At 38.9% G+C, this 19,122-nt stretch overlaps 1 protein-coding gene across 1 annotated transcript in view; it reads left to right on the top strand.

The window, feature by feature from the left end:
* The window catches only part of TMEM132B (transmembrane protein 132B), a 261,053-nt gene extending 242,470 nt beyond the window's left edge, over window positions 1-18,583 (top strand). Inside the window, exons 7-9 of the mRNA XM_074606166.1 lie at window positions 5,466-5,739; window positions 7,146-7,337; window positions 8,555-18,583. Of these exons, the coding sequence (XP_074462267.1) occupies window positions 5,466-5,739; window positions 7,146-7,337; window positions 8,555-9,709 (1,621 nt within the window). The 3' untranslated portion in view covers window positions 9,710-18,583. The remainder of the gene's footprint in view (window positions 1-5,465; window positions 5,740-7,145; window positions 7,338-8,554) is intronic.
* The last annotated feature ends 539 nt before the right edge of the window (window positions 18,584-19,122 follow it).

The raw sequence follows: 19,122 nt of genomic DNA, 5'->3' as shown, positions 1-19,122 counted from the left end.
ACTGTCTTCAGGTTTAGTCATGGAAAGATTGTAATGTGTCTTCTGCATTCCTCTCCCCGCCACAGACAAAACAATTTTCTACTCTCGTCCTGTCCACTAGGGTTGGTATCTTCATACCACTCCCTTGTCTTCTTGGCAAGAACTAAACGTTGCTATAAAGTAACTCATCAATATACAGAAGGTAAAATTTTCAATCATTTCTTACAGGGGTTGTGCAGAGACGCTTCAGCAACCTCCAGACATTCCTCCTCCTCCTCTGGCTCCCCCACTGCCTTGTTCCCACATGCTCAGCCTGGCTGGGCTGGTTCAGTTGTCTGAGGGGCTGAGCCAGATGGCAAAATATAACAATAATCTTTTAAATGTTTTTATTGGTGCTGTTGACAAAAGAAATGCCTGTGAAACTACTGCCTCAGCATGGCTGTTCTTCATCTGAATATAGCTGCTTCTATTTCAGACCTGAAAAAGAGTTTATATGCCCCAAATCACATCTGTTCTTTCCAGTGGTGTTTGTCGATCTAATAAAATGTATTGCTTCTCCCTATAAACCCTGTCATGTTTGTAATTGTAAATTACATGTGATTACAGACATGTTTGCTTACCTAACTTCTTGAATAATTTCCACAAAGCAATGAAAAAGACAGGGTCTTTACAAAAATTCCACAAAAACCACATGTGTAGCTCAGTTTGAACTGTATTGGATTTTACCTGGTCTGAACTGCTGTAAGAGCAGGAACTTGCTAGAGTAACAGAAAGAAAAACCAGGCTGCTTTTATGCCAGAAACTAGAAAAAAAATCCCAGTCTCCCCTATGTAAGAGCAGTAATACATTTTACCAGATCAGTCTGTAAATATATGGCAAACCTTTACTGTTATCCGGAGGAGAATTTGATCTATGGTGTGTGCTACTGCAGATATGAAGAATCTCCTTTTCCAGATGAAAGTCAGCTCCATGGATCAGCTCATGACTAATGCATGGTACGCAGTCCTCGAACTAGGACGGGCTAACAGGAACTCTGCTCCTGCAATGGGCTGCAAAAAAGCCCACACTGTCAGCAAACAAAAGGTGTATATTTAAATTAAAGTCAAATATTAGAGCATACAGGAGGTCCAGGCAGACTCTGCTAGTCTAACAAGAACATTTATTTTGATTCCTCATGCATCTGCAGAATAATTGCCGCCTTCTTGAAGTTCCTGCACTAGCTCTATGCACATACATTTAAATGGGACGAGTGGCTTCTACTTGCATTAACAGGAGTTGCACGGCTAAAGTCTCACAGAACAAGCTGGAAATTTAATTTAAGTAAATATTTACAACTGGGAAAAAGCACATTGTTTCCATGAGCTCCGAGGGAGGCAGACATCACAGAGTGTGACTCCAGCATATGCTTCAGTATCAGGCACAGAGTTTACCGGCCTTTTACCAGCGTCTGCCCTTACTGAACAATGGCTGATAAAGCCATTACTGCAAACCTCTGAGTAGCATAAACCTTCGAAACCTGTGAAACAGAGTTAAGCCAGACCTGGCATTGCTTATGAAGGGAAGTCTGTTGAACTGATGGTTAATTAGGTGGTAGCTCTACTTTGGTCCTGTCCAGTACTAGAGACAAAAGCAAGAAAGTTAGCCTAAGTTAAATGCAGGAAAAAATAAGCTGCTTTAGTCAAACCTCTGTGTGAGTGCTGCCACTCAGAAATAAAGCCATACTTTAAGGCGAATTAAGTGAAACTGGATTCAAACCATTCCGTTTGTGAATAACAACATCTGCACTAAGCGTGAACACGCTGTAAATTCACTCATTTAGTTAATAGACTTTAATGTCCTATGGAGATAAGGCCATAGAGAATTTTGTTAATAGGTAGACCGTATTTTCAAGATCTGTAAAGGCACCAAATTGCATTTCTTCTTGAACGCGAGTGGGGCTATGTGCAACTTATTTCTGTAGCTTCCACTAAATAAACTTCTAGTGGCTTGTATTTTGTATCTGAAATAGATTTTTTTGTTTTCAATTAGGGGTTTTGAAAATGTTTTTTAAATACATGACCCTTTTTAATGAGTATTTCAAATTCAGAACCAGAAAAACTGATTTCTTTAGGGGTTTTTTAAGAGAAAATTAGCATCTGGCCCAAGAAAGTGATGCCTGGTTTGAGAGTGGTGCAAATTAAAAGAGACACACTTAAACTGCTCAGACAGTGTCTATAATATAAAGTTGACAGATCAGTGATTAGATCAGTGCTAGCAGGCACCCTTGTAACAGGGCTGCTGTTTTAACTCAGCTCTCTGGCAAAGGCTTTCTCTGTGTGAAACGTAAATTAAATGTAATTCTGGCAACCCTGGTTCACTCCAGAAAAGCAAAAAAATCTTCCAAGCAAGTTTGCCAACCAGCAAGTACGATAAGAAGGATTCTGAGAGATATCCAGAGCTAACCTCAGAGATGACCAAGGGGAAAAAAAGCACAATTTGCAGCAATAGCTTATATTCATGAGGACATGTCTTAAAAAGAAAATGAGCTCACTGCTTAATGAAGAATTTTAAGCCTATTGAGAACAGTGTAACAAGAAGTTTAAGACTCTAAAGGGAACTATGCAATTCAGTGGATTTCAGAAATTTTGTTGGGCCCGTGGAGACAAAACACTGAAATGCTCTGACTTACTGAATCGTGGATTTGTGGCTTTGAAGTGGAAATGGATATCATCTGCTTTAAAAAAGAACGAACTTGAGTTGGTTCTTGTTAAAGCAGATTTGCAAAGCTTGTGTTGAAAATTCAAACACCTCTCATTTTACTTCGCACTGAGACAAGAAAGTGCCTTGCCCATTCCATGGTTTAGGGATGCTTTTCTGACGTTCCACATTTGCATGCAATAGAAACCATGCATTTCTAAGGAGAAGTATACCAATACAAACACCTATAAATGTTTTTGTAGGGAAATGGAGACCTTACCTTTGTTTGTTAGAGATATCACAAGGAAAGAGCTGGACTTGAGTCTTTTTGTGGTTGGTCGTGCTGGCTGCCCGTACAGTCTGAAGCCTGGTAATAGGAGCAGGAAGTGCTTCCTCTGGGCCCTTAGGCAAAACTCCTTGTCTCTGGTCATTCTTCCCACAACCCACATTTCTGAGCTATATGACACTAGGGTTGAAAAGTTCTTTCTCTCACAGTTGTTTTGAATATTTTTCCTCTTGAACAGTCCAGTAGTCTAATGTTTTAACCAGCTAAAGTAGAAATAAATAAGCACAGAAATAAATATGAATAACACATTGGATCTGAGTAAAACATCTGGCTATGTGACAGAAACAGAAAGTTCTGTAAAAAAAAATAAGTCATCATGAATGTTGAACAGGTGAACATTTTTCTTCAAGCCACAGAACACTGGTTCTGTATCTCTTTTCTCATAAGAAAACTGGTTCCCACTGGTCCTGTGCCTCTTTTCCCCCAGATCCCCTAAGTACTTCTTACCTGAATAGCTCCTGCACATTCTTCTCCAATTCTGCACAGGTACTAATGTTACTGTCTGTATTACTAAAAGAGGGTTAAATCCTGAAATCTCAGAGCTACACCTGGTTTTCCCAGAGTCTGAGATTATTCAGAGATGGGCTATGATTTAGATGAGCTGAAGAGGGTTAGAATACAGGAACACATTGGAAATGGGAACGGTAAGGAGTTCAACTAACTCTTTTTAGCATTATAAAGCAATCGAAATAGGCATGGGCCACATTAGCTCTATGAATATCCCCCTTCTAGTACTCTCCTTGTGGCTGTTGTGCTGACTGACTGGCTTCAGCTCATAGTCCAGATCGACACTTGTGTTGGGAAGGAGAGAACAATTGAAAATTTCCCTGAAACACCCAGCTAGTCTAATTCTGTTAGACGAATTTCTTTCTGTAATGTAAATCCTGTTTTAGGATCCTGTTTTTTTCTTAACAATTCAATGGTTATTCAATAATGTTTCATTCAGCAACTAATGATGGACACTGTTGTTATACACACACAAAACCAAAAAGGCTGTGCCAAATACCATGTACTTGAGGCCAAATACATGTATTCAGCTAACCATTGATGCATTGAAAATTTATTTCCCGTGTATTAGATTCTGTAACACCAGGACTTTCTATCATTTTGAAGAGCATAAAGGCTTTTCTTAGATACATTTTCAGCTTACTGTTTGCCAACTTTGTCATAAAACAATTTATAAGAAAAGCAATTCTGTTTTATAATAGTTTTTCATAGCTGGTATTTCAAAGGAGAAGATAAAGAAACACAGTAAACACAAAGCTACTTCCCGAAATACTGTGAAAATAAGAGGCTTACCCCGTATTTCCCACCCTTGCTATGGAGGTGGCTTCAGGCTCAATAAATAAGTAAAGGAGGAAGGCAAATTATTTCTGAGCAATGAATTCCACAGCATGGGGGCATAATGAGTAAAAGTGTGACGACCTAGTGCTTAATACCTGACTTGAAAGAGATACGAGAATCCATGTGTTGGTCCCAAGGAGTAAACAATAGCAACAATAAAAAGAGAATTGATGGGAAACTGGGTTTTAAACCAGACAAAATTCTGTGAGGGGTGACGCTGCTGCTATCACATACAAATCACTGTCATGCCTCATATAAGTTTTATGGAAAGCTATTATATTGTCACAAGTTAGATTTTGCAAGGGGGACAGATAGTTGGAAAATGTTACAGAAAGCGTGTCTAACGCTGCAGTTGTTTCTGTGGGGCGAGTGGGAGTCTCACCAGTCTGGCATGGGGTTTGTACATCTGAGTAATTGATGTCTGAGTGGTAACCTAAGTGCCTCATTTGGCTTTTTGGAAGCCCCATGTGGTCATTACATGACTAAATATATCACCTGCATGAACTGTAGGAGATTTAAGGTGAAATCATGGTATACTTCGCAAATGCAGAGGGCTTAATGAAGCCATGAGACAGAGATATGGGACAAGGTGGGGCAGCATTACCTAAGCAGGGAATCCCGATTGATTGTATTAGAATAGTTTTGAAGAGATGAGCAAAGTGATGCAAATGTTATGGGCAAAGGTGAAGGAAAGGATGCTAAAACATCTTCTCCCATCCCTGCTGAGCTGCTACAGGAGTTTGTTCCAGAACTGCCCTCTCGTAAACATTTCACGCTGCTTTCCTTAGCCCTCTGCAAGATTTGACTGCCGCTTGGAGACATAGTGAACAAGCGGTGGTGCCACTGAAATCTCAGCAGTAGCAGACATATTTTTAAGTTGCTGGGAGGTCCCACTCAAAGAATTCACTAACAGAAGTGACAGTAGCTTTTAAATTGTATGGCCCAAAAAAGCTGTACAAGCATCTCACTCAGATCTAGTAACCTACACATCCAAAATGCGGTTTCCAATTTCTCACACAGTAGCAGATGATGATAACATTAATCTAATTGAAAATACCATGCAACTGAAGCTCTGCAGCGTTGTAGGGAAATGATGCAGGTAACAAACCTCTATTTACAGGCCTACCCGTGACAGTGAGGACGAAGAGGATGATGAGAAAAAAGGAAGAGGTTGTACCCTCCAGTATCAGCATGCCATGGTCCGAGTCCTCACACAGTTTGTAGCTGAATCCTCTGAGTTTGGAGGCCACTTGACCTATATGCTAGGCTCTGAGTGGCAGTTTGACATCACTGACCTTGTGACTGATTTCATGAAGGTAGAAGAACCCAAGATTGCTAAGCTTCAAGACGGCCGAGTTCTGGTTGGTCGTGAGCAAGGCATCACCACGGTCCAGGTACAGCCTAAGATCTATCTGCAGCTTCCGCAGGGAGAGTTCTGGATGGACACACACAATAGCTACTTAGCTTATAAAATTAGTTGCTCTCAGAAAAAAACAAGCTGAAAAAAAATTACATGCTAAACATAAAAGGAAGTTTGAATGGGTTTTCATTTTTACTGTTTTTCACTTCCATAAAATACCTTTAGGTGAAACTTCTGAAGGGATTTATTCAGGTTAATGTGACTAGCAACACAGTGAGATTTTTCTGAACAGGTGACATCATGCACACAACTAGCTGCTTTTAATTTAAGTGGGACACTATGAACCTAACTGTTAGGAAATTCTACCAAAGATCTACATGCACCTTTATAAGCTTAAACGTCTTTGAAAAATTAGTCCCTTTGTGTTCACAAAACGAAACATAAAAAATGGACACAAGAATAATCTTCAGAAATCTTTCAGAGTGTTCATGTTGACCACCTGTCTCTCTGTCTAACCTCATGCATATTTCTTAAAAAAAAATAAAGGAATATGAGCATTGGGAGTCTTCTTATTCACTGCAAACATCCATAACGTTCCAGTCATTCTAAGCTTCCTTTGTAGTCAACACAAAGAAACAGGTACTTTTAGGGCTCAGCTCCGTTCAGCCTAAACCAAACATCCCAAAGAGGTCAAGGGGTGTCTGCCCTTAAAATGTCTCTTCTGCTCCAGTGACTAAAGAAGAGCAGAAGGCAGCTCACTCCGATGGAGGAGCTTCACTGTAGATTTCTCATATTAATTTAGACAAATCGCACCTCAAATATTTTGGGCTTGAACCGGCTGTTTCCGGCATCAGTAGAAAGATGACTGTCTCCTGAGTATGTTAGAAACAAGGTCTTAGAGCAAACTGACAGGACTATTTGGCATTGAAAAATGCAGAGGGGCACCCAGTAGGATTTTCAAAGTCCTTTTGCAAATCTCACTCTCATTTCATTCAGGTCCTCTGTCCCTATAAAGGCAGCGGGCCAAGTTCCTATCAGCCAGGCTTTGTACACTTATTTATTCCCTTAGTGAGTTTCAGCGTTAATCAGTGTCATACACTATGTCTTGTGCTATACTACATTCATTGGAGGTTTTATAGAGCACACAAAAATTACTTTTTTTTTAAAAAAAAAACAAATCTATGTAATATAATCTATACTCCATTGTTGAGATGAAGCTGTAATTTTGAAGTGCTTGGTTGTTTTATTAACTTATTTTTGTAAATAACGTAATTTAGCAACAAATGAGTGTAATGTCTTGGGGGAAACATCAATTATAGCTTATACATGGATGTGACAAACCTGAGATTAATCCGAAGTGTTATGCCGATTAGAGTCTAATCTTGCTTTACAACACAGTTAGTTGCTGTCTCATGCAAGACGTTTGCTTTCTCTTTCAAGGTTCTGTCACCTCTTTCCGATTCCATCTTGGCAGAGAAGACAGTGATAGTTCTAGATGACCGTGTAACCATTACAGATCTAGGAGTACAACTAGTTTCCGGCTTGTCTCTCTCCTTACAAATCAGCAAAGGAAATAAGAGAGCAATTGTTTCTACCACCTCTGCATATGATATCCTTCATAGTCCAAAACAGGTATGATCCAAAATAGTATATAGGATTAATTTATTTGTTTACTGTGCTTTGTCAGAAGCTAGGGAAAAGCTACTGCTGTAAATTTTAGACAGCACGTATAACATATGGCTTTGTCAAAAGCAGTACCTGCACATAGTAAAGGCTGTTTATCTTACTGACCAACTCCTACAGCTGCAAACACCCGTACAGACTGACCATTAAACTCTTCAGAACTGGTTTGGAGACCTGCGCAGCACAGGGAAAAGTGATGGATATGTCTGTGCGTGCATAATGCTGTAGAAAGCACGTACGTGCCACTCGACACTTTTTCTATGGGAAAATGCGGCTTAGCTCTGTAAGCAGAGGAAGAAGCCCCGTGCCTTGAAGTCAGTTCAGCCAAAAGAACCTTTTGGCTGCATGTGCAGAAGTTTTCATGATCTTCATTGCTGAAATCTGATGAGTTTGTGCTTACTTTGAACCATATAATCTCAAGGAATTAAACAGCTTTCAATGAGACCACAGAATAAATTACATATATCTTTTTTATTGTATTTATTACAGAATTGACACACTATATCACTAGAGAAAGAGTAACTATCTTTTAAGCACTAGCAATTTGCAGTAAGAAGGCAAATTATTTTGGTCAAAACATCCTTAAAAATGGCATCTTTGCGAGTGTTTTCTAGGACCCAGAAGAGACTACAATCACTTTTGTATATTTCACATAATCTTGAATATTTGAAAGCATGACAGAAAATTTAAAATCTTGCATTGAGATGTGTTCGTAACCTAGTTTGTTTCTGTGGGCTGAATGGGATCACCATTCCAACACGTAAACAGCTCTGCACATTGTATGGCATTAGAACTGCAATATTACAGAAATTCCCCATTATATGTCCTTTATAAAATTAATTAACCAGGACTTTGGAAATATGATTATTTTCATCATTCAAAAGAGGCTTCTCACTTCAGACTGAAAAAAGAATTGTCTTTTTTTTTCGTCAGCAGCTTTTATTAAATTTAGATGACAACGTCTTTGATAGTTCCTGAAGATGGGATAAATGCCTAAGTGGTCTAAAGAGTAGACATTTTGATTTTCTTTTTTTAAAAAACAAAATAAACCAAAGTTAAACTGTGTATTTATTTTGCCAATGTCAACAGATTTAAACGACTGATGTCTGATATACACTCTCTTACCTTTCACACCTATTTTTTTTTCTCATCCTTTCTCCCCTCAGGAAGCCATAGTCAGTGCTTGGATTTTGTTCAGTGATGGGTCAGTGACGCCATTAGATATCTATGACTCCAAGGACTTCTCAATCACCATCACTTCACTGGATGAGATGGTAGTGTCTGTACACCAAAACCTTCAGTCCAAATGGCCTGGGGTAGTGGCGGAAGGGGACGGGCAAGGACCTTTGATTAAAATTGAAATGGTGATCAGTGAGCTGTGTCAGAAGACTAAGCGGAAGAGCATTCTGGCTGTTGGGAAAGGAAATGTCAAAGTGAAGTTTGGTCAAAAAGATTCTGACCAAAAAGGAAGCACTAATGACATTGATGATATGGATAGAGATTTTAAAAGCCATGCAAGCAATTCTATAGAGAAACCTGCAGAACAAGAGAGGACAGCACAAGAATGGTCCAAAAACCATGAGGACGTGTCCAGTCATGAGGACAATGCAAACAAAAGCACAACTTTCATATCTCCCATTGATCAGGAGTCCCTGGAGGATGACCAGCTCCAAAATAACCCAACTGCCTTCACAGGTTTCCCTACGCAAGTAGAAATACCAGGAGAAAACAATCCCAGTGATCTCACATTGACTTCAAGAGGATTAACAGATTTGGAGATTGGCATGTATGCCCTGCTGTGTGTTTTCTGCTTAGCAATCTTGGTCTTTTTGATTAACTGTGTGGCATTTGCTTGGAAGTACAGGCATAAAAGGTTTGCTGTGAGTGAGCAAGGCAACATCCCCCATTCCCATGATTGGGTCTGGCTTGGAAACGAGGTTGAACTGTTGGAAAACCCAGTTGACATTTCGCTTCCGTCAGAGGAGTGCACGACCATGATTGACAGAGGAATGCAGTTTGAAGAAAGCAACTTTCTCCTTAATGGGAGTTCTCAGAAGACTCTTCATAATCATATCCTCAGGTCTTCTGAGTACCTTTGTGAAAAAGAAGTTAAAAGCGAACCTATAAATCCTTCTGGGCCAAAGCAGAAGCGAGTAAAGTTCACTTCATATACAACAATACTGCCGGAGGATGGAGGCCCCTACACCAACTCAATTCTATTTGACAGTGATGATAATATTAAATGGGTATGCCAAGATATGAATCTTGGTGATTCCAAGGAACTTAGGGACTATATGGAAAGACTGCAAGACAATATGTAAAACTACTTTCTTATGTTTGTAATCACCTTTATGCCTTCTGTTTATGGATGGTGGAGCAGTCAGTCCAGTCAGCAATAGGAACAAGACAGTTCAACCTTGGAGTTACTGAGACGATAACCTGATATCACTGAGCAGGTACAAGAGGCTGGCTGAGTTAAACCTGTTTCACCGCAAACCAGGATGTGCCCCTAAAACAGCTACCTGTAGGTGTTGGAGGTGTCACACGCGATGGCTGTTTTTGTATACTGCCTGGTACTAGCAAAATGCTAATACAATTACGCTCAGACTCAGAGGAGACTTCATTTGTTTGTCATCTCTCATGATAAACGGTAAATCAGAAAAGAAAGGGATATTTGTTCACATTGATTTTTCTAGTCGTCGTCCTTTGTAAAGCACAGTGGACATTTCTTGCCTACAGCCTGAAACGAGGCTTACATTAAAAGGGATCTGAATGAATATAACTTTATTGCCTATGTGCAATGCAGCCAAGTAGTCTTATTATTTTTTACAGATATAAAAAACCCCATGTGGTTAATTTCTTTTCCTATTGTTTATGAATTTTATTTGACTTAGGGAACATTAGGTATTTTCTTTGAAGGGTTTTTTTTTCGGTTGTACCAAAGTGTAGTACGGTAATATTTATAATGATTTACGTTTTCTATTCATCTGCATCAGCCCCTAGAGATACCTCCTTCATCACTGATTACCTTTCCCCTTTCCATATGGATATATGGGTCGTTAGTATTTGAAACATAGAAAGGTATTAGGACTCTTACTGGGAGAGGGTTGTATCTTCTTACAGGGAACTGTAAATACAATAATAAACCCTGGAAAATAAAAACCAAGGAGTAGCCCTGGGTTTACTTTTGTCATTGCTAACATGAAAAAGTAACCTCCAACAAAACAGCACATACGTCAAAGGAAAATGCTTTGCTGAAACAGCAGCTTGGTTACAATACACATTATCATCAGAATGAGAAAGTCAAATATGGTATTGAAGTGCATAGAATAAAAAGGAAATTTCCTAACAAATAAGCAAAGGCTTGGAGTCACTGTTACTCTGTATTAATTAATACACTGATGGTAGAGTTTAGCAGGACAAAGAAGTCCATGCTGAACCGCTAACGCCCCAGACCTTGTCTAAAACATCTCTGGCCATAAGGCCATTAAAGAGAAAAACTTTATACCAAGTTTCATTAAAAAATGAAGAAGGAAAGAAAAGACGCACTGGGCACATTATGAAGTGACTATTCCCAATTTTAACAAGGAAGACACACTGGGGATTCAAAGCAGCCATTCCATATGCATTACATGTATTTTTTTTCCTGAAGGATGACTGAAATAAATTGAGAATTGCAGTGAGAAAAAAACCTGAATCTACATAATACTTAAAAAAACCAATAAAGCACATGTTCTTATGATGGATCCTGTGCAATAAACACAAGATCCAAATTACAGCTGCTGTACATGCCATAGTTCCCATCTTTTGGGTAGCTCAAGCTAGGATTTGAGTTTTATAATTCAATTCTGATACTAGAACAGACCAGACAACCGTAACTATGGGAAATTCTGCATTTGGCTTCTAATCCACAACTGGGAACATATTTAATATAACTGCTGTAAAATATGATAATTGTAATGGTGAGACTAGAAAGTGAGGACACCAGGCTTATATAAGTGATTAGAGACTTACGTTTGCTGGCACTGCACTGCATAGTGAGGGGATGGCATCTGTTATAATCTAATTTTAAGTAGATAACATTGTAGTGAAATCTTGGGTTGTTTAACAAATGTTCTCTCCTCTTTAAGTGATCCAGACGTCGTAAGGAAATATTAATTCCTGCTATGATCCTTATTACTAACAACATAAAAATCCGTTTTTAGAATTTAACATCTCTTCCAAACGTATTATTTTGTATTTAGCCCAGCCATAAACCAAGCGTATTGTTTGCACAAGAGTAAATGAATATAAATCAACCACAAATAAATTTCGCCTTGAAATCAGAGGCAACAACTTGCTGATGGTAGCTGCAAAGGGCAATAGCACAGCTGTCTTCATGAATGCATAGCCACCAGTCTACCAGCCAAGCCATGATCTCACAGCAGTGTACTGGGCTCCATGACCCATTTCTTCACTGTGGCCCCAGTTCTGCTAACTACACCAGCAGCTGCTGAACTCCATCCTCAGTCAGTGCCACACAGACACTCCGAGTGCCAAGGGACTCACAGCTGGGCTTAGCTGCTCTTCTCACCCGTTAATGGGTAACAGGAGGCAACAGTTTTACTTGTTTGTTCGGGAAATTTCCCTTCCAGGACTATGGCTTGAAAGACGGAGGATCTCCATGTTAGGGTGCCTCTCTACTGTCATATTGTTGAGTCCCTGAACTTGCACCTGAGGTCTAATCCCTGGTTGCCCACACTACCTTCAAGACGCTATACATTCAGGCTGCACGCTAGTGTGTGGAGGAAGGACAGTCCTACACGCAGTATGGACAGTGCTAGAAGCCACCAAAGGAGACCACCAAAGGCTTTTTCAGCGTTTACTTGCCACATGGCTTGGAAATCCCTGTGCTTTCAGATGTGGCTGCTGAAGATGGTTATAAATGCAGGATTGAGGACTGTCAGCGTTGGACCAGAAATACTTCTGTTCTGGTGTTTGATTGAGCATGCATCTAAAATACACTCGAGTAGAAACTGAGAGGTAGCTAGGGTCTGTGTTTTATTTACCATAGGGTGGTAAAGTCCTACATCGGTACCGCATCTGTCAGTGTGGTCACGATGTTCTTCAATGAAGTTCTTAGGTGGCGCAGTGGCTGGATGTGGAGCTTCTTTAGAGTCGTGACTTTTGCAGTCATGAACATCAAACCTGTATCTATCCCAAAGTTAAATTACAGCCCATTAGAAAGTAGTACAGCCGCTACTGGTGATCAGCAAACAATGGAGTTGGATACAGGTGTCCACACAAAAAAGACCCCTTCCCAAATCTGGCAATGGGGAAAAAAAAATAAATCTACAACTGCAGATTCATATAACCTTTCTTTTTGTTTTACATCACATGTTGTTACGTGAAAAGTTCTTATATGGAAAAATGGCAATATGAAAAAACGAAGAGAGAATTCTATTCTCATAAAATAGGGATAACATCAATAAAGTGGAGTTCTGGATTTATGCTAGTTTAAGCGCTTGTGCTACTTCTCATAAAATCAAAAGGAAAAGAATTTATATTAATATATTTGATGCAAAATATAGTTCTGTGTTGATCAGTCCTTTTTTTAATGAAATATTTCATATTTTAGTTTCAAAATGATGGCATACATTATATGTAAATGATTTTAATTTAAAATTATTTTAAAAAAACAATTTTCTGATTAACCTAGATTTTTTTCAATGACTCTTTTAAAAAAAAGTCTTTTATTCATGGAATATATAATATTCCACTTTGCTGTTAAATGAACAGCATTTATGTGTTGATAAAAGAATCTCTGCTTTTGAGATTACAAAGCAAAGGTAGCCAAATGATCAAAAGGCACAATACTGTTTGTATGTATGTATGCAGGAAACTAGAGTTGTCTAAAAAAGAAAATAGAAACGATACTGACAGATTAATTAGAATTATGCTTCAGTAGGTGCCCAGGAAAGCAACACCTGTAATTTAATACTGAACAAACAGCACATCTTACTTACAGCATGTATAGCGAAGATACTGTGAGCGAGTTTCTTTGCCTGCTCTCAAGGAAAGACAGTATGTAGTACCAATACATATCCCAGGAGACACCCAGAAAAATTCTGTAAGCAAAGAAAGAGTGGATTAATGGAACCTGGGGAGTTTGCAAACTTTAAAAATAAAGCTGATGCCAGACCCTCAACTCGTGTAATCAGAGGTGAGTGATTTACGGCAGCTGAGCACTCGCATACAGAGAATGGAGAAGCAAGAGCTAGTAGTTCTCATCTGTGCAGAACCTTTTATTTCATGTGGCCACCACACCCCCCCTAGCTCCATGTGGCTCGTCTACGCCTTCTTTCTCATTTAAGTAAGAACTTGGGAAACCAGCGCCCTGCTCTCCTCTTGATGTAGAATCACATAGATTAACGTTTTCAGCTGCTGTTTCTTAATTCATATTGGGGAATGTACAAGAAAATCTTACAGCCATACAACACAATACAAATAGTCCATTATATAATGGAAAAAACCCTGTATTTCAAGGTAGAGTACTCTATGAATGAAATACCGATTTTTCATAGCAGATATGCTCTTTTCTGAAATATAAATCATGTGCACTACATTGAAATACACTCTAGTGTATTGTGAAATGCATACATTAATTGCTGAATCTATAACACTGAATATGTATATAAATCACACCCAAGATATTTATACAATATAAGTCTTAGATGTATAACATAATGAATTCTGTACAAAATAAACTGTAAGTTAAGACAATGAAAGAGAACTTTTATATCTGTGTAATTTGTACGCTGATTAAGTTATTCAAGCCTCAGTTTTCATCTTTAAATGTGCCATTTAAAAAAAATACTTATTTTCTATAGACAGATGTCTGAAATAAAGACTTCACTCTTCAGAAAAGAAGCAACTGAAAGACTGTGAAAGAAACAGATTCTACTGGAGTAATAAACATAATGTTCATGTGATATTTTTTTAAAACTGACTAAACCATTTTGCATTTATACTGGTCAGGGTGATCTGCTGGTTGGGTTGAGGGTGATGTGCCCGTGGAGGGTGAACAGTAAATCAGCAGAATCACCAGCGTATGGGTTGCTCATGTGCCTCTTTGCTGAAAGCAACACAAATTACTGGATTATATAATTCTTCCCCGTAAACAGTGCTCCAGCCCTCTCTTCCTGCAGGGACTCATCCTTTCCCAGCACCAAGCATAAAGAACAGAACAGATGAACACATTAAATGACCATTGCCTTGCAAAGAAGAGTAGAGAGGTATGTTTGGATTTAAAGGAAAAGGTAACAACCTGTCCCTTTAGCTCTTCAGTGTGAATCATCGCCGGTCACATTTTTGATTCAGTGTTCTGAATTTCCTTACATTCCCATTAGAATCAAAGTCTCAAAATTATTGTAGCCACTGACACCTCACCACAAGAGCTACAGGAAAGTAGCTTGCTAATGCCAAAACAGGAAATTGAGCCTCAGTTTTTAGCTTTTCCTCAAAGGTCTTGGAGATGGTGGCAGAACCAGAAACACAGACTCTCCTGAAACCTCCCGGGGTAATGGGGACTCCCACAGACAACACAGTACTGGACATCAGCTCAGGAGGTGCCTCCATCGTCTTTTTGCTGTTTTCAGCTGGACCACGTTTGGGATCTGACCATACGAACTCACTGCAAAGGTATGGGCTGCCTTTGTACTAATGGAAGCCATTTAACATCACCCGAATGATTTAATGATCGCTACTGTAATTTCTAATGTATTGAAACGCATTTTTATATAAAGTCAACTGGATGAATGGCATGAAAACTGTGATTTAGGAAGTGCCTCAGAGAACCTAAACTTTAATGTGCTTTGGGCACAAATTCCAGTCAGTCACCACTTCATATTCTCAACAGTAAAATAAGAAACATTTTTTGTAAATGACACTTTTTTTTGTCCTGGTAGTTATATTTGGTCCCTATTTGACCATTACTATGACACCCTTCCCCTTAGCAGCATCTTTCTAAAGAGATGCCAGTGATCTATTCACGCTGCAGTGCTCTATTCAGGGTAACTAAAGGTATCGCAACTTTTACAGGAAAATAGTCTTTACAGTTATATTTTACACACACACACTCTCACACTCTACTGTTCAAAACAATTACCATAGGTGTAAATTTTAACTACCAATGTGTGCACACTATGTAACCAAAAAAATTACCTGCATTCATTTATGGAAAAAAATAGCCCAATAAATAAAACTTTTTTATTTTTCCTTCCAAAAAGTGAGCCTGAGGCAGACAAAAGGCCTGCATTGTGATGTTTGTCACAAATTAAATAGGCCAAATCCTGAAGGCTGTCTCAGTTGAAACTGCCCCCGCTCTTGTTAGGAGCTGGACTGAGACAGGACCAGAGCCAGACAATTACCAGTCAGGTCTGCAGCAGGAAAGGTTGGATACGTCCTCGTATTACACCAACCTGGACCCTGCTGTTTCCAATCAGTAGCACCTCCGGCTGCTCGCAAACGGAGCGAGTGATGGTGTTTAGAGTGTACATAAATGGCAACGCATTGCCTTATGTATTCATGAAGGTTAAGAGATTTTCTTCAGTTAAAACGGAGCCAGTGTGCAAAATTAGCTATTAATTCTGCATCCTCCCAATGTAGTTCTTGTAGCATAACTTTTTTTTTTTTCCCTATTGCAGTGATCCATGTGGCCAGTGTCTGCAAAAGTTTGGTTACTGAGGGAATAAAATAGAGCTGTTTAATTGAAAGAGGCAGCTTATTTAAGAAAGTAAAACAAAGTGGATGATGGTTTTAGACCTGTTCTGAGAATCCTAAAGTGTATAATAGTGTTACTTGCTTCCAGAAACATATATATCAACGTAAGGATTTATAAACCAATGCAGATGACAACTTGTATCATTCCTTCTGATAATCTTGGATTAGTCCATTTAAAAATCAATGGGATCTGATGATATTAAGTAAGGAGCTCAAGGTTTAGTGGAAATGAACAACGCATGTTTTTAATCCTCCAATTTAAAACTGTGGTAGGCAGAGAAGGATACACTCTCCTATGCCATAGTATTATCTGTAGGAATTTTTTTTTTTTTATCAGTAGGATTTAAAAATGAAAAATCATTGACTATGTGAACAAAATTCTGATCTCACTGAAAGCTACGACTATTACAAAGCATTAATTTTTAACTAGATCTATCTATACTATACTTATAATTCACATATTCATTACAAAGAATGATGCCATTTTCCAATATATTTACACTGAAATCTTTCCCATTAGTTATTTCCTGTGCTCAAACAGCACACTACCAAGCGTTACAGTATGCTGAGCAGGATATAATCCTGGTCCCACTGGAATCACGATTTTAAATATGAGCAGGATTTCCTGGTGTTCTGGGTACCACTGCTGGCCAAACCAAAGCCCACAGCAGTTGTACTGGCCAATGTCTGACCCTAGCCGCTGGCAAAGGGAGCACATGTAAATCCCAATACTTAACAATATTACAAAATTCTCCTGCTTATTGTTCCAGACTCCCTTTTTTCTGAGTACACGTGCCAGTGGAATTTATAGTGTCTGTATTTTCAAGTGTATGTACTTTCTTCATAAAGTGAAACTAATACTTTGTAGAATGGATTTTTGTATGAGTTCAGGTTTTGCTTCTCAAGATACTTCTAGCTTAAAGCAGAAAAAAGTTCATTAAAATGCATACCCATTCTTGAGAAGGGATCCATACACTATGCACCCAATATTGATCAAGATATCAGATGAAATACACAGGCTGGGCACAGGTCTAGTGTGGCTTAACATCAGCCCTCACATAAGAATTGAAATTTGCTCTATAGTTGAAGTTCGTGGTCTATAATTGTTGCAGTGATTCTCTCTCATAACAGAAAATGTCACCTATCACGAAAAGTCCTTAAAAAAGTGAAGCACAAGTTAATTACATCTTCTTTAAAAAGAATAAACAAACAGAAACACAGAAATCCCATAATGAAAGCTTAACCTGTCTGAAAAAGCACAAGGTGGCATTATTGTCCATTATGAATTAGCAATTTATTAAAATATTCAAAAAGTTGTAACATATATAAACAGATGCCACTTACTATACTACTTAAGAGTGTGTTTTATTTTCACAATTTAATTCAATTTTGGCATACAGTGAATGGTCAGAGCCAAAACCCAAACTAAGGCAAACTAAGTAAAGCCACCTAGTTAGTGCAAGGAAAAAAAACTATAGAAGGGAATTCTTTGTTCAATCATCGTTAAGCCTTTGTTAATGTTTCTCTGGTTTGTACAAACTGGGCGTAGGTATCTCTTTTAATCCCAGATACATTAAATAAAACATGTTTATACCACTTACACTATGCTATGTATGCACGTAGCATACAGGCATACGTATGGCGTCATTACTAATATCTGGCTGATAGCACTAAATTGGCCAATTTAAATGAAAATGTTGTGGGTTCTTTCTTTGTAAATCTCAATCACTTGTTCACTTCCAAAAGCCTGATTTACAAACACAGGTTACAAGAATCTCTTTTTCTGGGGCAGTTTAGCAAAGACTGAAGAGTTCGGATCCCCCCCTGCTCTACTGTAAGCACAAAAGGCCGTCTTCTGCAGTTGTTTTTCACTGAAGAGTAAGGACACATTGGTACTGCTACCGCCCCCCCACCTTCCAGAAGTCTGCCTACAAGAAGAAGAGAAGGGGCTTATACTGATGTTATTTCAGTGCCCTGAAGGTTCCTGTGTGTGACGCAAAAATGGCAATGGCTGATACAGTCTAGCTCTGTTACACAGTAAGTTACTGAAGGGACATTTTGAAAACACAAACAGCACTCACACGAAGCTCTGACAAAGTGCGGCTTCAGTGGAAAAAAAAAAAAAAATCTAACCTGAGAAATGCTACGTTGGCTCACAATAATGGCCAGCTGACACCGACATGAACTCTATAACCTCAACGAGATGGTTCAGCAAATGTCAAGAAAACCTACAGCGTGGATTTGTGCAATAACATCTCTGTGAGACCAATGTGGAAAAAAAGTTTTCAGCCAATGCTAGATAAATACAGGCTGTGTTTCAATACAGTAAATGCTGTTACTTTTCTAAAACTGCTCCATAATGTAAAAGCATGGAGGTATATACACTTGTTTAGGTACATGGTTACATGATTACTGGAAATAAATGCATAAATTGAGCTCCTTTGTCTGGCATATTCAAAAATACGATGTATGGCGCCTATGTTGACTCTGGGTTAGATCTGGCCCAGTGCAGAAGAGGGTTGCTCAAGTCCTTTTCTGGCTTTGAGTCATCTCCAATGCATCATTCTAACTTAGCCCATGGTTTAAAAGCACACATCACCAAAATATAGACTAGCAGAAGATTTCAGGCTTTTAGGGTTTGTGCCAGAAGCAGCTGAGCACTTAACTAAAGCCATTTAATTTGCTGCCCCACAGAAGCCGCACTCCTCTAGATAAGGTTTCTAAAAGGCAAAGTTTCTAAGGGCATTCCCTAATTTGGAAAGAGTTCCTCTTCTCTTCCTGCATTTCTTTCTGCTGACACCACCAGCAGAAAGTATATTGAAAAAGAAAAGTTGGCAGGATACCTGATCACAGTAGAGATGTAATGAGACATTTCAGGATTCTTGATTACTTTTCAAATAGGAAGATGGTGATGCCTACCACACCAAGAACCACGCCACTGCTCCAGCTCCTGAGGTGGCACATCGGAAGTGGC

The sequence above is a fragment of the Larus michahellis genome, chromosome 13 (genome assembly GCF_964199755.1).
Source record: "Larus michahellis chromosome 13, bLarMic1.1, whole genome shotgun sequence".
In the NCBI taxonomy this organism is placed as follows: domain Eukaryota; kingdom Metazoa; phylum Chordata; class Aves; order Charadriiformes; family Laridae; genus Larus; species Larus michahellis.
The sequence above is the reverse complement of the archived record's forward strand: the minus strand, read 5'-3'. Positions and strand labels throughout refer to the sequence as shown.